Here is an 18959-nt window from a genome sequence, read left to right as displayed (position 1 = left end):
ACTGGAGGTCGTAGAAAAACTGAGGATGCCCATCCAGCAAATAAAGCCTCCTTGCCGTCTACCATTGCTAATCATACACCCGTTTCGAGGTCGTGAAATAGAGTGAGGAAGAAAAAAGTTGTTTGTAGTTCATATCATGAGTAAGATTGCTAGTGGATAGAAGATTACCAGAAAACCTAGGGATGTGCAAAACAGATGATAGAGTAAGGGAAGGGAATAGATAATAGATCCCTTCCATGAGATAAAAGAAAGAGACCCATCAACAGTTTGAACAACCTGAGTCAAGGGATTAATGGAATAAGTATCAAACAAAGATGAAGAACCAGTCATATGGACAGTTGCCCTAAAGTCAATTATCTAGGAGGGATAAGTCGAATTGACACTATGACAATCGAAAATACTTGTTGAAGACTGTGTATTTGAAGGGGGAACTATTGATGAGGCTACATTCTCATTAGTAGTTGGCGCAGAAGAGGTCGCATCAAGCTTGTTCATCAACTAGAGAAGGTGTTGGAGCTGGTCAGAGGAGAGGTTTTAGAGTACTTAGGGTGTTAGAATTAGTTTGATGGGTCACTGGTTTGCATTCCCTCACGGAATTTGCTGGATGGCCATGCAACTTCTAACATTTGTCCTTGGTATGTGCTCTTGACCACAATACTCACATCTAATTGGTCTGTGAGAATCACCTTTGTTAGCCTTATTACTACTTGTACTAACCACCAGAGCAGATCTGTTAGATGTTTGAGTATGCACCACTACTATCCTTTTTTTTTTTTAATGAACAAAAAATATATAAAACGAAGGAAAAAAAGAGGACAAAGCCTTTAAGCAGAATGCCGAAAAGAAGAATTAAGACCCCGGGATACAACAATAAGCCGGTTCCTTGGGGTATCATCAACAGGGGGTGGAGAATAGCTAACAGCCTAGAAAAAACATCAAAATAGATGGCATTCCAAATCCTATCAATAGAGCGGGATTTAGAAGTCCATCTCCTAAGATTGCACTCCCACCAAAGGTAATGGATCAAGGAACGGTAGACTAGCTTACCAATCCGATTGCAAATGGAAGAGCTTGAAAAGTTTTTCAAAATCCAAGACCAATCTCGAAGAACCCATAGGATCGCCTTGACCGGGGCCAAATGGAAGCTAGGGCATTTCCCCAGATAGATCTGGAGAAGGGGCAAGAAAAGAAAACGTGCTTAAGGTTCTCCAAACCGTCCCAACACAGGATGCAATTGGGATTAGCAGGGATATGGCGGCTAATAAGAAAGGATTGGGTTGGGTAGGCGAGGTTAAGGGCTCTCCAAAGGGTGAGGGAGTGATGGGGAATGAAACCTTTGAACCAAACCAAAGGGGGCCAGGGGGCTTAGGGTCATGGGATCTAATGAGGTTCTAGGCCGAAGAGGTGGAGAAGGTTTTGGTAGGGGGAGGGAGCCAGACAATGAGGTCTCTAGAGGAGCTAGAGATGGGGGGAGGGATTCCCAAACCTGTGTGAGAATGGGGAGGGGGGGAGGGGACCCAAGAACCATTTGAGATGAAGTTAGACAAGGGGGTGGTTTTGGGGATACGGGAATTGTAAACAGAATGGGGACCAAAGAATTCCCAACAGATGCCATGGATCAAGCTAGGAGGTGGTGGAACCAGAGGAGATGGAAGTAGAGATAGCGAAGATGGCGTAGGGGCGAAGCAAGAGAATTTTCCTCCAGACCCAAAAAGGGTTGGAGGGCATAGGGACACAGTCCAGAGGGAGTCCGATCGGAGATGAAAAGAATAGACCCACCTAACCCAAATAGAATCATGCTTTACAACAATTTTCCAAATAAGCTTGAGGAGGCAAGCTATATTAACATCAAGAGATTCAACGGATTCTTATGCCACCTTCAGAGGTAGGGAGGCAAATGGAAGACCAACTAACTAGGTGGATGAAGCGCGTGGCTTCCTACCCTTTCCAAAGGAAGGCACAAAATAAAGACTCCATGGCATGATCCCACACCAATAGAGATAGGAGGACTGAAGCACAGATCGGATGAGCACCACTCTACCGGCATAGGATAAAAGCTTACCCTTCCAAAGTTGAAGCTTCTTACGAATGTTGTCAAGCATAGGGAGGCAGTGGTGTCAAGTGAGCCTTCCCGGGATAAGTGGGAGGCCTAGGTAAACTACAGGGAAAGATTCGGGAGAGAAACCTGATAGCTAGAGAATAGAGGCACGAAGCTGATCGGGTACGCCAGAGAGAAAGATGGTGGATTTGTTAAGATTGACTCGGAGTCACGAGAGGGATTCAAACTACGAGAGAGCTAAGAGGATAGAGGAGATGGACAGGTGGTCAATTTTAGAGAAAATCATAAAGTCATCAGCGAAAGCAAGGTGGGTGAGATTTAGGGACTTGCACTTAGGGATGGGGGAGATGAGGAGCTGGTCGCTCTTGGATTGAAGGATGCGGGAAAGGACCTCCAAGGCAAGGGAGAAGAGGTAAGGAGAAAGAGGGCAACCTTGGTGTATGCCAACACGGGAAGGGAAGAAACCCGCCAGAGATCCATTGGCCAGGATGGAGAATCGGGGAAAAGAGATAAAGTCTCGATCCAGTGGATGAAGGGGAGGGGGAGGGGGAAACCCATGGAAAAGAGGACATCCCGAATGAAATTCCAGCGAATAGAGTCAAAGGCTTTAGGAGAATTTCATCTCGTACAGCTCAAGCGGAAACACACAAATACTGGTTGCAGCAGATATTTAATAGAAAGTTTTCAACTTCTTATATGGAGATCAACCTTAAGGAATGCAGTAGGGGAGTGAGCGGAATAATCAAAGCCACAAACAATCTCCACACAAAGGAGGATGTTATCCGTAATGCTCCGGCCCGAGATAAAAGCCTATTGATTCGGACTCACAAGAGAGGGGAGCGCGAGCTTGAGCCCATTCGCTAGGATTTTAGAGATGAATTTATCCTCAGTGTTAACTATAGCATAAGCTTGCTTCAGAGATGGAAAAGGTTCCTATGAGAGGATCTGAGCATGGAACTATTCATACTCAATATTTAGATCCTGTAGAAAATGATACACTAAGTTTATCCTCCCACCTCTAATAAGCAAAAACATCAGCAGTACAGGTTAGAGTGAAATGCCCATAGAAGTCAAGGGCCTGATTGTATCATTGAAGAATATTGTAATACTGAGAAAAGGTGAGCTCCTTCTGTTGCAACTGATGAAATTCCCTTTGAATCTTAAAACACTATGTATCATTGCCAACCTTATAATAAGTCTCTTTGGCTACTTTTCAAATTGTAGCAACATCACGAAGAAGAAGGTAACTCTCTGCTATGCTTGTTTCATTGGAACTAAGGAAAAATTCCATAACCAAGCATTCATTAGTCTCTCACTTGTCTTGTGGCGTAACAAGAAAAGACAATTTGATAGAAGTCCCGTAAAGATGGCTAGTAAGACCTCAAGCACCAAATGTAAGAGAAATAGATTAAGACCACATAAGATAATTGGTCTGATTATGATTGACAAGCGGTCGTCGATAATAGGAGAAGTCACCATCTAGAAAAACAAATAAACGAGTCTCCTCCATATCAAATGTACTAAAAAAGGCAGAGGTAATAGAATTGGCCATGAACGGAGTGAAAAATTGATCAAAATATTAAATCATAACATCAAAGGAACAACAAGATCCCTTGGTAGGAGAAAAGTGGTCACCATCATAGGGAAGAGCCATAGGAAAAAAGGTTTTTAGAAGTTGAAAATTTGGCAAAAATTGGAGCGATGGGTTTAGAGGGGTCGCATTAAGGGGGCGACACCTCTAGGAGCCTCCCACAAATTGCACTGATGGTCTTAGAGGCAATTGCAGGGTCTGGTGAGGTCAGGGGGAAGGGTGATAGCCCTAGATGGGTCACAGATTGCAGGGTCTGGTGAGGTCAGCGGGGAGGGAGATGGCTGTAGATGGGTCGCAAAGGGGTGGCGATCTTTTTGAAGCCTATCGTTAGGTGCTATGAAGGTTTTTTGAGGTTGTGATGGTGGTGGTGTTTTATAGGTAGGCAACGGTGGTGGTGGTGTCGCTAAAGGTTGGTGATGGTGGTAAAGGGTGGCAATAGGACATGGAGGTAGTTTTAAAGGTTGTGACGGGAGGAAGAGGTGAGCAAGGGCGGTGTAGGTGGTGGTGCTCCTGTTATAGGAATGCAAAGGTTTTTCATATCAAATTTGGCTCTGATACCGTGTTGTAGGATTTGAGAAAATCTTGACTTGTGTCTGAGAGACACAGCATAACGTTTATTTATGCTAATAACTTGCCAAACATAGAATGTATCTTCCCAATGTGGGAATGTTACAAAAAGAATAATGAAAGAACCTAACAAGGCAATTTTACCGTGAATGATAAATAATTACTACTACTCTTACCACCTTGCAACAACCACATTTGGAGCATTACCCTTGCTTGCGGGGAGGCATTTCCAAACTTGAACTTGAGCAACCTTACTATTTCACACAGGTCCTCACTCACTTAGTCCTAGGCATAGTAAAACATATTGTCGGCGAATTTCGGTCATTTCGGCAAGTAGTGGAATTTTTTTTGGATCAAAACCAAGAAATGCAAAATATCGGCGAAATTTCGTCGATATATTGCCATAAATTGCTTTTCTTGCTATGTATTGCCAAAATTGACAATATATTCACAAATTCTCACTATATATTGTGTTGTTTTTACAATTTAAATGCATTCATATGTCGCTGTCAACCTGTCAGTCTCAAATTTCAACATTCACCTTTAACTTATGTTGAAGTATATACACTTGGGCTATTTACTGTTCACGACACTATTCACGTGAACAGTAAAATATGTGTTACTGTTCACGTGAACAGTATATGCTAGTGATGCTACTCTACTTTCTATTTCTAATGTTGGAGTCTTGCTACATAAGTTTTGAGATTTTAGAAAGCATAGTTTCTATTTTGGTAGTAGTTTCTATTTTCAGAATTTTCTATTTTAGGAGCTAGGAAATTACTAAAGTTGTAATTTTTTGTTTCCTTTTTCTAGAGGACAATTACTTGTCTCTCAAGTTGTATTAGATTCATTAGAAGCTATAAATAAAAGGGCTTTGTGATTCTAGACTCTTAAGCAAGAATCACGAGCCTCTTCTACTAGTTCTTCATCTCTCTTCTCTTCTTCTTCTTCTCTCTTTTCTTTGTTCAAGTTCAGCTACTGTTTTGATTATTTAATGCTTGTTTTCTAACAACTTATTTTATTACTTTTTGAAAACCCAGCCAAGCTTTTGACCCTCACGTAGTTCCAAACTCCTTTAAATTTTGAATTAAATGTATTCTCATTTGACGGGCCTGGTAATGGAGGCTCTTATTCATTAATGCCGCCAGTTCCCAATGTCCAAACAATTTATATATATATATATATATATATATATATATATATATATATATATATATATATATATATATATATATATATATATATATATATATATATATATATATATATTTATTTATTTATTTATTTATTTACTTATTTAGAGAGAGCAAAGGGGCGAATGAACTGTGCGAAATTTCAGGGCAAATATCAGCCGAAATTTCGGCGATATTCACTGGTTCGGCAGTTTCTCCAAGTGGCGAACCGGCATATTTTGGCAAAAGTTCTCACCATGGTCCTAAGTCTATCTTAAGTAAGGCATACTTGACTTTGAAGAGACTTCATATCGTTGGGCAGAACCCTTTCCAAGTTGTTGACTTTGAAATTACCATGAAGGCCTTTGAGCATGCTGGTTCTTTCTTGGTCTACTTGTTTAGAACTTCAAATGATTTTGCTTCCAAAATTAAAAATTGAATGATTCTGAAGACATTGTAAAGCATTTTTTTAATACTTTCACATGGGATGGAATTTTGTAAAGTTTATGTCAACAGAAAGGTCTACCCCAAAAAAAAATGTCAGGAGAAAGTATTTCCAGTATGTGGGACATCAATTTCAATTTCATTTTCTGTTTAATATCCTTCCGTTTTAAAGGAAATCTTGTTGGAGCCTTGATGGCCTGCTGTAAAAATACAGATGAGCCAATTATAAGAGAAATGTGGATTATGGAATCTGTTATATTCTGAATTTCTATGCCTTTTCTCTGTCTTCATGGTTTTGTATGTGTCAACGTATGTACATAATTATCTAAGGCGAGTGAGAGTAAAGATAGATTGGATGGAGAGTGAGGGGGGACAAAATAAAAGAATTGAGTCAAAGCTAGCTGAAGATTTTTGTTTTCAAACACTTAATTTTTTCGTTGGATGGGAAGCTTGAAATATTTTAATTTCATTCAAGTTTACTTTGATTTGGAAGGGGAAATGAGACTTGAAAAATGATGCACTTCTTGGAAAAACAATGTTTCACTTTTTCCGTATTAGGGAAAGATATTGATATTTTCCTCCTTGAGCAAAAACCATAAAAGTTAATTGGAAAATGCTTTTCTGCCTTCCACACTTCTTGTTGTTTTCCTTCCAACCAGAAGGAATTTTGAGATATTTGAGTTGATCCTTCTCTAATTTGGCATGAAATGTTCTTGTTCTCTTTACAAATTACACTTAAAATCACAATATCTTTGCAGGGTGACTTAGGTGTCAAGACTAAAGCACAACTTATGGCTGAGAAATCTGTGTTTAAGATCCTTTTGATGACTACCATTGCAGCCAGTGCAGATCCAGATCTCTGTGACCCAGAGGATGATTTTGTTATCAACATTTGCCACCATTTTGCTTTGATTTTCCATGTGAAGAATTCTTCATCTAATTCCTCATTTGTAAATGGGCAACTTGTGGACCCTGTGCTTTTATCAGTTAATAACATGAGTTCCAAAACAGGGGGCAGTTCTTCTTCAAATCTCAAGGAGTTGGATCCACTGATCTTTTTGGATGCATTGGTGGATGTGCTAGCAGACGAAAACAGGCTTCATGCTGAGGCTGCTCTTAATGGGTTAAATATTTTTTGTGAGACGCTTGTTTTCCTTGCTTTCTCAAAGCATAGTGTTCTAGCTTCAGAGGGTGCTTCTGGGTCTCCTACGATGTATTCTAGTCCATCAGTGAATCTTGTAAACTCATCGCCACCTGGTGTTAGGATCCCTGTGTTTGAGCAACTTTTTCCCCGTCTTCTGCATTGTTGTTATGGGATTACATGGCAGTCACAAATTGGAGGTGTGATGGGGCTAGATGCTTTGGTGGGAAAAGTTAATGTTGAGATTTTATGTGTTTTCCATGTCAAAATTGTCCATGGTCTTGTTTATGTTCTCAAAAGGCTTCCTGCTCATGCAAACAAGGAACAGGAGGAGACAAATCAGCTGCTCACACGGGTCCTCACTTTGGTGTATAATGTCAATGAAGCAAATAAGGAACCCCTCAGGAAAAGCTTTCGGGATGTTGTTGATTTTCTTGCTTCAGAGTTGTTCAACTCTAATGGATCTATTGTTTTTATGAAGAATGTTAAATCATGCCTAGCACTTCTGGCAAACAGGACTGGTACTGGGGCCTCTGAGTTGCTTGAGCCTTTGTATCAACCTTTGCTTGATCCTTTTCTAATGCGATCACTTGGTTCGAAGAATGTTGATCAGCAGGTAGGTTAATGTGCTGGTGTGTTTAATGTGCCTTTGTTCTCCTTTAATATTAATTACTGGTAGTAAGTATTAACTACCCTATATGCAGGTTGGGACAGTTTTAGCTTTGAATTTTTGCATGGCCTTGACACCACCTCTTGTCAAGTTGACTCCACAGATTGTTAATTTCTTGCACAAAGCTCTGCAAATTGTTGAATCTGAGGAGACTGTATCTGTTGTGAAATGTATGAACCCAAGAGTTGCAATGTCATTAAACAAACTTCGGACAGCATGTTCCGAGTTACTATGTACAGCAATAGCCCGGATAGATTTTAGATTTCCAAATCATTCTGAGCTCCGCACAAAGATCATAGTCATGCTTTTCAAGTCGTTGACTTGTCGGACACCAGAAATTGTTGTTGTTGCAAAAGAGGGGCTTCGGCAGGTCTTCTCTCTCTCTCTCTCTCAGTGCACCCCCCCCCCCGTGTGGTGATTCAGTTGTTTGGTTAGCTGTCTGCAACAGTGCTTTATTGATTCTTGTGCTGGTGAGGATTGAGGATTGATATCCATGTTCTGATGGTAATTTAAGTCTTCTACTGGAAGGGTTTATTGTTTTTGGTTATCCCACTACCCTATTCTGATTTCTATCTTCTAAGATACTGTGGATGGACCTTAGATATTGGAGGCAATGAGTTCTGCATGTCTGAACTCAACTCTTATGTAGCTTTGCAAACTAAATGGGGAAAGATATAGTACACTGTTAGGCCATTCAACCCTGAGGTATATCTGATGTCAACCCTAATCCATGCATGGCCTTTTTCATCCCTTCTTCTGGAGTGATGGGTTTGGTATGGAGGAATTACATGATGACGTGCATTGGAGGAGTTGAGAGACGGAAAGATAGACCATAAATGTCTTGGAAGAAGTTGTGGAAAATGGTATGACTGCTGTGGGTTGACATCTGTTTGGTTTAAAAGAGTTGAAGGATGAACCTGTTGCTGAACCATTTAGTTAAGACGAGGCTTAGTTTAGACTGGTATATTAAAGATAACAACTTTTATCATTTACTTGACATTGTGATCTCTGCAGCCAGGCCTATCCAATTCTTTTAAGTTTTAACCCCTTTAGCATGTGCACTGGCGGTCTTACGTGGCATTGGCATAGCATCTTTATCTCTACTTTCTATAGCATAATTTCTTCTTCTTTTAGTGTGTTCATCAAAATATCCTTATAGCATTGGAATCTGTTCTTTCATCTAGGTTTTTCAACAACTAAGGGTGCCCAAAAGCATTCTACAGACTAGCCTCCGACCGTTGATAGTTAATTTGTCACAACCGAAGTATAGCATTCCTCATTTGCAAGGTTTGGCATGTGTGCTTGAACTTTTCCCCAACATTTTTAATGTTGCTTTGGGTAATAGGCTTTTGGATCACTTGAGGAAATGGTTGGAACCTGAAAAGCTTGCACAATGTCAGAAATCATGGAAGGCTGGAGACGAAGTGAAAATTGCAGCAGGTATTTAATTTATTGTTTGGATGCTTCTTACCACTGAGTTCTCCATCTGGATTGGTAACAGACCTTGGCTCTCATTTTATGCAGCTACTATTGAGCTTTTCCATCTGCTTCCTCCAGCAGCTGGGAAGTTCCTGAATGAATTGGTGACCCTGACAATTGATTTGGAAGGGGCTCTTCCCCAAGGGCAATTCTACTGTGAAATTAACAGTCCTTATCGCCTTCCACTCACTAAGTTCTTGAATCGGCATGCAAGTGAAGCTGCTGGGTATTTTCTTGTGCATTTAAGCCAGCCTAAGTACTTTAAGCGGTAAGGTTTGGATGGAGCCATGGGATTTTACTTGTATTGACTATTGTTGCATAGCCATTTAGTTTCGGGTTATTTATTTATTTATTTATATTTTTACCTTGTTCTTTTTTTTATTTTTTATTATTATGAATTGTTCAGGTTTCTGTATATAATACGTTCAGTAGCTGGTCAACCATTGAGAGAAGAGCTTGCAAATTCTCCAGAGAAGATCCTTGCAAATGCTTTCCCCGAATTATTTCCAGGGTCTGGAGGATCTGTGACTTCAAAATCTTTCATTCCACCTGCTGCTTCAGTTAATGAAGAAACTCTTGTTACACCTCTGGTTGGGAGGATTTCTAGTCAACCATCTGCAACACAGAGTGCAAGTTATTTTCAGGGCCTTGCTCTTATTTCAGCTTTGGTTAAACTAATGCCAGAATGGTTGCACAATAACCGTATTGTTTTTGATACACTGATTCTTGCCTGGAAATCACCTGCACGAATTGCTCGTTTGCACAATGAACAACAGCTGAGTTTGGTCCAAGTAAGTTTTTTCTTCCCTTCATTCTTTCAAACTGATGATATATTTTTCCTTTTATCTACTTCAAGGAGAATAGCTGGCTGATTAATGGTTGCAGTTGACACTAAAGTAGGAGAGTAGCACCTATAAAGGATTTTATCTGCAAAAGACTTCAGCTGTGGAAAGGCTAGTAATGTTTTCTTGCATGCAAACTTGTTCTGATTAAATCTGTTCTTCAATCTTCCTACATTTATTACTGTGACCAGTTTTGCTTTTCCTTAGTCCTCTACTGAATCTACGGAATCCATTTTCTGCAGCTTTCTTTGGGAAGCAAGGGAAACTTCTAAATTTCAATCCTATCCACTGGTCTGCTATTTGTTATCTAAAGCTGAAGGAGGCCTTTGAATCTGTCATATGTGTAATCACAGTATTGTTGGCATCCTGAAGCTCATCTTGAGAATCTCCTTGAAACATGACTATTTGGGTCAAGTGGGTATCCTTGATCCAAGCTTCTTGTCCTCTGGCTCTGCTCTCTGGGCCACCTCCTTAAGAATTGCCAATGGCAATGATATCTCTTGTCGCCAGATCCTTGGCATCCTCTTTGCATTCTCGTTAATCTGATAGGAGCCTGCTCAGTTTACTCCTTTAGTATTCCCAAGGTTCCCCCCCCCCTCCACCTTCATCTCTCTCTTGGTTTTTGGTCCCCTTAAAATTCCCTCCCATATCCCTGTATCCCTCCTCCAACATCAATAAATCCCTTTGGCTGTTAAGATTATAGTAGGGGTATTTTGTTGTATGTTCTATCTGTTTGTTTAAGCCATAATTTCTGTATTTTTATTTCATCAATTTAACCTCCCTAGGGAGGTAATATGTAATTTCGATTATTTTTCAAGCAATGAATATTGAATATTGGAAAGGGTGCTTACCACCTGCACCCACAATTTGCGCTCTTCTAACTTTTTTGCTCCTGTTCTTTTTCCTCTTTCAGCCTATCCCAATCCCTCAGCTGTTGTTCTGTGTTTTCTGTTGATCTTACTACACTCTAACTTGGTATAAGAGCTTGGTTGGATAGTTGACCAATTTCTTTTCTTCCTCCTCTCTTTGGGACCTAGAAGAGGGCTTGGGTGGAGACTATGTAAAATGTACAAGAGTACCGGTCATGATCCGAAGCTAAATGGAATTAAGGATTCAACCCTCAATGCATTGATCATACAGTATCTTAATCCAACAAAATTAATCATGATAAAAACCATCAAAATTAGATGACAGATAAAATAATCAAATTGACAGCCAGTGTTTGCTGCCGGTCTCAAGCTTGGGTAAAGGTTAGGTTGGCAGCCACCACTGGAAAAAATCTAGCAAAAACATTTTCTTGGGTTCTACTTTATATGATAAACGTTATGCTAAGGTGTTCCCTGACAAAAGAAATGACGTGCAACATTATGGCCTAGGTGCAGTGATAAGTGGGCAAGGGTTAGCTAGGGCGTCCCCTGTAAGCAACGCGCTGTGTCGGTGCCCGGATGTGGTGATAAATAGGCAAGGGTTCTTATGTTGTGGATGAGTGTAGGTAAAGAAGCTAGTCCAGAAACGTAGGATTAGGTTGGCATCTTGGAACATATGATCTTTAATAGTTAAGAGCTTAGAATTAATAGATGTAATGAGTAAAAGGACTAATATAGCTTTTGTTCTAGAGACTAGATGGAAGGGTAGAAAAGTTAAAGAGTTGGATGACTTCAAACTTTGTTATATTGGAGATAAAGGTAATAAAAGTGGAATAGGTATAATAGTGGATAAAGATTTTAGAGTTTTTCATAGTGCCCACTTATTTTGGGGTAAAACTCTTGATTGCTCACTTAAGTGGGAAATATTACAGACTGCTCACACTAGGCTTTTTAAAAAATTACAAAATACCCACAGATACTTTTTTGCAAGCTTTAAAATTGAAATGACCATTTTGCCCAAGGGGTGAAGGGAAATCTAAGTTTTTTTTATTTTACCGAGCCTCCCTTAACTTAATAAAATTTACTAAAAAACTCCCTGACCAGAAAAATACCCACCACCGTCCCTAGCTAGACAAATCTCTCTTTCTCTCTCTCTCTCTCTCTCTCTCTCTCTCTCTCTCTCTCTCTCTGTGTGTGTGATAGTAGGCTTATAAAATGGAATAAAAAACCTTAGACTACTAAAGACAGAAGCCATATGGCTTTTCGTCCCAACAAATTTCTTTAGAAACTCATTTTTTTTAATCTAGGTAGCATCGAAAATTTTCCTTTCCATAATTTGGGTAGAACAAAATTCCGTCGAAACTTGCGAAATTTCCACCGAAATTTCCCATTTTAGGAACCTTGAAACGAAAAACTAGGGACCGAAAAAAATCCCAAGTTTCGATTGAAGCAGTCGAAATTTCGTCGAAACTTGGCGAAACCTCGAAACTTGTCGAAACCTAGTTCAACCCAGCTGAACCAGTTGGTTTATGAGAAAAAAAATTCCAAAATTTCGTGGGAAACATGGGAAATTTTGTGGAAACCTGTGAAATTTCGTGGAAACCTGGGACTTTTTCCTGCAAATTTTGTAGCTTTCCTAAATTTTTAATTTTTTTGTTTCTTTCATGTTTCCCTAAATACTATAACAAATACCCCCTCCATCAGGACTTCCCTATCCAAATTGTGTATTCCTCAGACTGGTTATCTTAGGCATGTTGGTGACCAGACTTATAAAGTTCAGGTTGTTGATTACCTTGACAACCATAGGCATAAAATGTCATGGGATGTTTATGTTTGTTGGTTGGAGGAGAGGATGTTACAGGCATAGTACTACTCATCTCACAGAATGGATCCCGCTCTTGGCACTCTTGGAACTAAGTTGTACTTTCCCTTTATTGTCAATTACTTTGTATTTGATGTTTTGAAGTTAGAAATTATATATTGAATGTCATGTACTTAAGTAGTTAAGTTTATAGTGTACTTCTCGGACAACTCTACATTGAATGACATATCTGCATTGATTTTTTTTAGCAAAATATAGCCAATGTGTTCTTTATACTCTAATTAGCGCTGCATTTCCACCCTAAAATACTCCCTAAAACCTGTCAAAACTTCATGTCGAAACTTGAGGAAAAAGTCCTAAGTTTCCTTGAAATTTTCCAGTTTCCCACCTAGGTTTCCCATTTTCACCTGGTCGAAACTTGAGTTTCCCTCGAATTTTTTTCTATGCTTGGAGGAGTAAAAAACAAGCAGTGGTTGCTAGGTTTGGTGCTGAAGCAGAGTTTAGAACAATAGCACAAGGAATTTATGAGGTGTTATAGTTAAAGGGGGTAAGGAACTACTTTAAGACCTTAATTCTAAGACACCTGTACGGTTGTATTCGGACAGCAAGTCAGCAATCAGTATAGCTCATAATCCATTTCAGCATGATAGAACAAAGCGTGTGGAGATTGATATTTGATAGGCACTTCATTAAGGAGAAGTTTGAGTCGGGATTGATTCCTATTTCCTTTGTGTCATCTGAAGCCAAAGGGCTAATGTGTTTCCAAAGAGTCTTAATACTAAAGCTTTTAGTAGTATTACCAGTAAGTTGGGGATGATAAATCTATGCACCAACTTGAGGGGGAGTGTTGTGATATAGTTAATATTCGTAAGGGTAGAATTGTCTCTAGGATATTTCTGTAATAACCCACATCAGGAATCTCTCTTTTTTGTCTGTCATATATTATTATAAATGTAGGCTGGCTATGTCACTCAGACACAAGTCAGGATTTCTCAAACCATTCACACGCTTTTCCCAAAATTTCTAAATCCTAGATCTCACTAACCACCCACCCAAATTCCACCCCCTTTAGGATTCAATACTCACTCCCTCTCCTCCCCTTTGACCCCAACCTTAGCCTTTCTCCCCTCAAGCCAAACCCTAAAAAGTTTGCACATAACCTTCTTCCATAGCCCTTGAAACCCTGGCCTTAATTTGCTTGGATCTTTCAAACCCTTCACCTGAGTCCGACATCCTTTTAGATTCATCATCCCCCCTACCCCATTATTTTCCTTCAACCCTATATCTTACCCTAACCACCCCCTAAAACCCAAAATTTAAAAGCACTAGTTTTCCCAAACCCTAGACTTGGAGTTTCAAATCTGAAAAAAAGAAAATCACAGCAAGATTCAGACTTGAATTCCATTAAACCTAGTCCTTCTAACCCTAGCCGAATCCTGAGTTCCCTTTCCTTCAAGCCTAAAACACCCTAGTCAGACCTAATCCCAAAACTGCAGGGCTTAAGAACCCTAATTGTACTGCCGGTTCATTTGAATTGACCCTGAAGATTAGCCCTCAATTTTGGGGGTTACGTCACTAGTCATCACTGCAGTTCTCATTGATTCTTGTGACCTCCTTTGGAGGTGTTGGGAAGTGGCCCCTCAATCCTTTGGGCTCACAAAAATTTTGAAGATCTTGCTCTCACACCTGTTAACAAAGATTCTGAGGGAAACCCCCAGAGACCAATCACTCTTCTCCCCCTGCCTAGACAGCTGCAGGAGAAGCACTCATTCTACTGGGCGTTGATGAAGACTTTATTGCTGACTTCTAGTCTTTAAGAAATAAGAAGAAGAAGAGGGATAAATTATGTTCAGTTAGGTTAGCTTGGCCTTAGTGTATTGGCTGGGATGCTTGGTCCTTTAGTTCTTTTTCCTTTTGCTCTGCTTGTTGCTTAAAGCCTTTTGGGCTCCCCCGAGTGGCTCGCTTTCATAGTTCTCTTTTTCCCCCTCCCTTGTTTCCCCTTGGTTAATGAATTTTTTGTTCATTCAAAAAAAAAGAAAAAAAAACAACAAAAAAGGTACTCTTCTGGATTTAAGTTACTTGATCCCGAAAGGGTATCTTTCTCTTTTAAAGGAAGTATTCTGGAAGAGAAGTGTTTGGATCTTCATGTGGACACTTCTCTTGCAGAACCTTTTTTTTTTTTTTTGGGGGGGGGGTGTTCAAGTGAGCAGTAATTCGTGAATATCACCATCGTGGATATTGCCATTATTGTAATTTTGTTCTTCTCTCTTTTAGTACATATAATTATATAAACAAGTATAGTGATCTCATCAATTACTCAATCATTACAATTGTTCTATTAACAATTTCTTAACATTCAGTTATTTAGATTCTCAACAAATAAGGGGAACATAAATTTGGGAGATAGAAAGCCATACATAAAGTTTACTCTTCTGACATATTTAGATTCACAACAAACCAGGGGAGCATAAATCTGGGACATAGAAAGTCAACATAAAGTTAAGTCTTCTGATATAATATAATTTGTTTACTATTCTTTTAAAGGACGCTTCTCATGGAATATTTTATTAACCCTGTTGCCTTTTTCGGGGGGAAAAAATGTAGAGTGATAGAAAGAAGGTTGGTTGTCTAATGCTTTATCAATTAGTAGCAGCATGAGAAAACTGGTCATCGGTGCTGTCTTGTTTTCTTTCTTTTAAAGGATGTTTCTTTTGAAATGTACAATATACCCTGATGTCTTTTCTGACAAAGTTGCAGGTGAAAGAAAGCAAATGGCTTGTCAAATGCTTTCTCAATTACTTACGGCATGAGAAAAATGAAGTCAGTGTTTTATTCGATATGCTTTCTATTTTTCTAGTCCATACTCGCATTGATTATACTTTCCTGAAGGAATTTTACATCATTGAGGTATGCAAATGACTTGATGAATATTTTATATTTGTTTTAATTCCCGTATTTTGTTCTGTCATGTAGATTACATGCGTTTGTTTATGATGATTTTTTTCATTGTTCGTGTTCAGGTTGCTGAACATTATCCTCCTAATATGAAGAAAACCCTTCTAGTGCATTTCTTGGAGCTTTTCAAATCCAAACAACTGAACCAAGATCACCTAGTTGTTGCTATGAAAATGCTCATTCTTCCAATGCTAGCTCATGCTTTTCAGAATGGCCAAAATTGGGAGGTTTTAGACCCTATGATTATCAAGACAATTGTCAATAACCTTCTTGATCCCCCAGAAGAGGTTTCTCTGTTATCATTTCTCAAAATTTGTATTTATTTTGTGTTGTTTCTTACATAGCTTTTGTGTAGCATATTTAGATATCCAGATCCTATACCATCTAAGACAGTTACTCTGCATTATTTGTACTTGTAGGTTACTGCTGAGTATGATGAACATTTGAGAATAGAACTTCTGCAGCTTGCTATATTGCTTCTCAAATATGTGCAGAATGACCTTATTCATCATCGAACGAGATTCCTGAGATTTGGTTGGAGTCATCTCAAACAAGAAGAGAGCGCAAGCAAGCAATGGGGTTTTATCAACATTTGTCATTTCTTAGTGGCCTTTGAGGCATCCCAGGATATTATAATCCAGGTACCTTTTAAAAGCTCATGTATTATTTGTCAGAAGACTCAGAACGTGCTACTCACTTTTTATTCTTCAATTTCTGTCACTACGCTTGCAGGAAAACTGAGAATTCTTGATCAACCCCACCCCTTGAGTTACCCCCTAATATTAATGCCTCAGAAAAACAAATCAAATGTTAGACCCCCTACAAACAGATTATTCTTTTAAAAAGACAAAAATATCCCTCTAATGGTGTGAAGTATCTATTATAATTTTCAATTTAAAGAACCAATTCCTTGAAACAAGAAGAAAATAAATGGCATTTACCTTAAAACCAACTAACTTTTTATTGCAATGATTTCTTGATCAATCTCTCTGCTAGTTGATTTCGTTCTCATTTGGTTGTTTTATTTATTTATTGATCTTGACTGAAGGGTTGAAATAAGCACTTCACATTATTGGAGTGTATATTTGGTTTTTCAAAAAATAATTTGTTGATAGGGGTCTATCTACTATTTTGATTTGTTTTGGGGTAGCATTAATATTAGGGGGTAACTGAGGGTGTGGTCCCGATAGACGCCCATATTTATTCCCCCCAGCTTGAGGTTAAATGTTAAGAGTTACTTATGTACTATGTGGTACGGTACTTTAGTTTATGTTGTCTATCTCATATTAAGCTATAATTTGACTTTCTTATTTTTAACCTCCTTAGGAAGGTAAATGTATGATATTGTTAGGAGTTCATGTAGGCAAGATGCTTCACAGTCATACCCACAATTTTGCAAGTAATTAATGCAAATTCCTGTGTAGGTCCCTGTTGAAAGCATGGACTGAGGTTTTCTAATTAGAATAGGATTTTGTTCCTAATAAGTCTAGAGCTAGTTTTTCACTTAGTGTGGGACTTTACTAGATTGTAACTATAATTCTATAAATACATTCTTCACATTACAACATGGTATCAGAGCCTAATATTTGATTAGGGAAGAAAGAGGGAACTAGAGAAACTTTATTTCTCTTGATTTCCCTCACTGCCGCTGCCGCTACCGATATTGCTGTTTTCTTAGCAATCTTGGCCACACGGAGCCTCATTCATCTCAATTTTCAGAGCATGCCTGGCTGCCAAGGAAGCACCTGCTGCAACTCCATCAGCAAGACTCACTGAAGAACAAGACTGCTGCTGCCTTTGCAGGTTCTGCATTTTCTGGAGTTGGATCTTGGTTTTCACATTGTCAATCGTATCTGCATCTTGCTGACTATAGAAGACTTCTTATCAATCCCACAAGCAGGAGTGACAAGAGAAACCTGAAGAGAGATTCAGGAATCTGTAAACCACCACCAAGATGAAGAATTTAAATAATTCAGGGGACTGCTTTGCAAATCCAAATAAATATAGGGACTTTTTCGTAAATCCGAAAGTTGTAGGGACTTTTTCGTAAATTCGAAAAGTTTCAGGGACTTTTTCGTAAATTCAAATTGTACCAGGGGTCTATTTGTAAATTTGAGTGATTTCTTCTTGCGATGGCTGATCCCATATCTCCTTTGTCTAGTACATCTGAAGAGTCTCCTATGTCTTCCATTCATAGGGATCGTGAGTTTTCTTCACTTCAGATGACCACTATGAAACTTAATGAGACAAATTATCTTAAATGGTCTCGTTCAGTTTCCCTTGTTGTTGGTGCTCGTGGCCTTACTGGCCATCTTGATGGGACTTCTACCAAACCGTCCACACATCGTCTGCAACTTTCTAAGTGGTATACAGATGAATGTTTGGTCATAGGTTTTCTCCTCAACTCCATTGAATCAAGCATAGCAAAGGGTTATCTCCTCCTTCTTGATGCGGCAACTACTTGGAAAGTCGCTAAAGATACATACTCCAGAGTAGGCAATGATGCACAGTGCTTTGAAATTAGACAAAAAAAATCAATTATTTACAGCAGAAGAACCTTACTCTTTCTCAGTACTATAACACTCTTTGGGGATATTACCAGACTTTAGATTTCTATGGGAAATTTACACCGAAGAATGTTGAAGATGCTATTGCCTATCAACAATGGGAAGATAAACAGAGAGTTTATGATTTTTTGGCAGGATTGAATATAGAATTTGATCAAATTCGCACACAAATCCTTTTTAGAGAGCCTTTTCCCCTCTCTGGCTCAAGCCTATGCCATGGTAGATACAGAGGACAATCGAAGGACAGCTATGGTACACAATCAGACATCTGATAGATCTGCATTAGTGGTTGGTTCTGGAAATAATAAATCTAGTTTTGGTGATTTTCACCCTCTAGTAAAATGCGAGTATTGTGGAAAATAGTGTCATACAAAGGACAAGTGTTGGAAAGTTGCATGGAGATCCAACAAATTCTCATGGAGGTAGGAATGGAACCAAGGGCAGCAATCAAACATCTGCAAATCAAGCCAGTTTTGAGTCCCTGAGTACTCCAACACCTCTTTCCTCAGATGAGCTCTAGCACCTTCACCAGTTGATGTCCAGGCTTGACTCATCTTCTCCAGTACTAACTTCCAATGCAAGTATAGCCTCTGTCATTGTTCCCTCTGTTGATCCACAATTCCCTACTAGTATTTTTGGTTGTCACAATGTCAATTTGACTCATCCTTCCTGGATAATCGACTCTGGGGCAACCGACCATATGACAAGCTCATCTACTTTGTTTCATTCTTATTCATCTGTTCCTTCTGCCCATGATGTTCGAACGGCTGATGGGCCTCTCTCC

At 39.2% G+C, this 18959-nt stretch overlaps 1 protein-coding gene across 1 annotated transcript in view; it reads left to right on the top strand.

Moving 5' to 3' along the window:
- LOC149017611 (uncharacterized) overlaps nucleotides 1-18959 on the top strand; it is an 81707-nt gene that overhangs the window by 60453 nt on the left and 2295 nt on the right. The window contains exons 14-22 of the mRNA XM_089153023.1: nucleotides 6592-7590; nucleotides 7679-8014; nucleotides 8829-9084; nucleotides 9169-9391; nucleotides 9530-9914; nucleotides 15411-15560; nucleotides 15674-15895; nucleotides 16028-16249; nucleotides 16935-16938. Coding sequence (XP_089009149.1) covers nucleotides 6592-7590; nucleotides 7679-8014; nucleotides 8829-9084; nucleotides 9169-9391; nucleotides 9530-9914; nucleotides 15411-15560; nucleotides 15674-15895; nucleotides 16028-16249; nucleotides 16935-16938 — 2797 coding nt within the window. The remainder of the gene's footprint in view (nucleotides 1-6591; nucleotides 7591-7678; nucleotides 8015-8828; nucleotides 9085-9168; nucleotides 9392-9529; nucleotides 9915-15410; nucleotides 15561-15673; nucleotides 15896-16027; nucleotides 16250-16934; nucleotides 16939-18959) is intronic.

Source organism: Hakea prostrata, chromosome 4 (assembly GCF_041222555.1).
Source record: "Hakea prostrata isolate BN-2017 chromosome 4, UWA_Hpros_2, whole genome shotgun sequence".
NCBI classification, from domain to species: domain Eukaryota; kingdom Viridiplantae; phylum Streptophyta; class Magnoliopsida; order Proteales; family Proteaceae; genus Hakea; species Hakea prostrata.
This window is presented reverse-complemented; position numbering and strand designations above follow the sequence as displayed.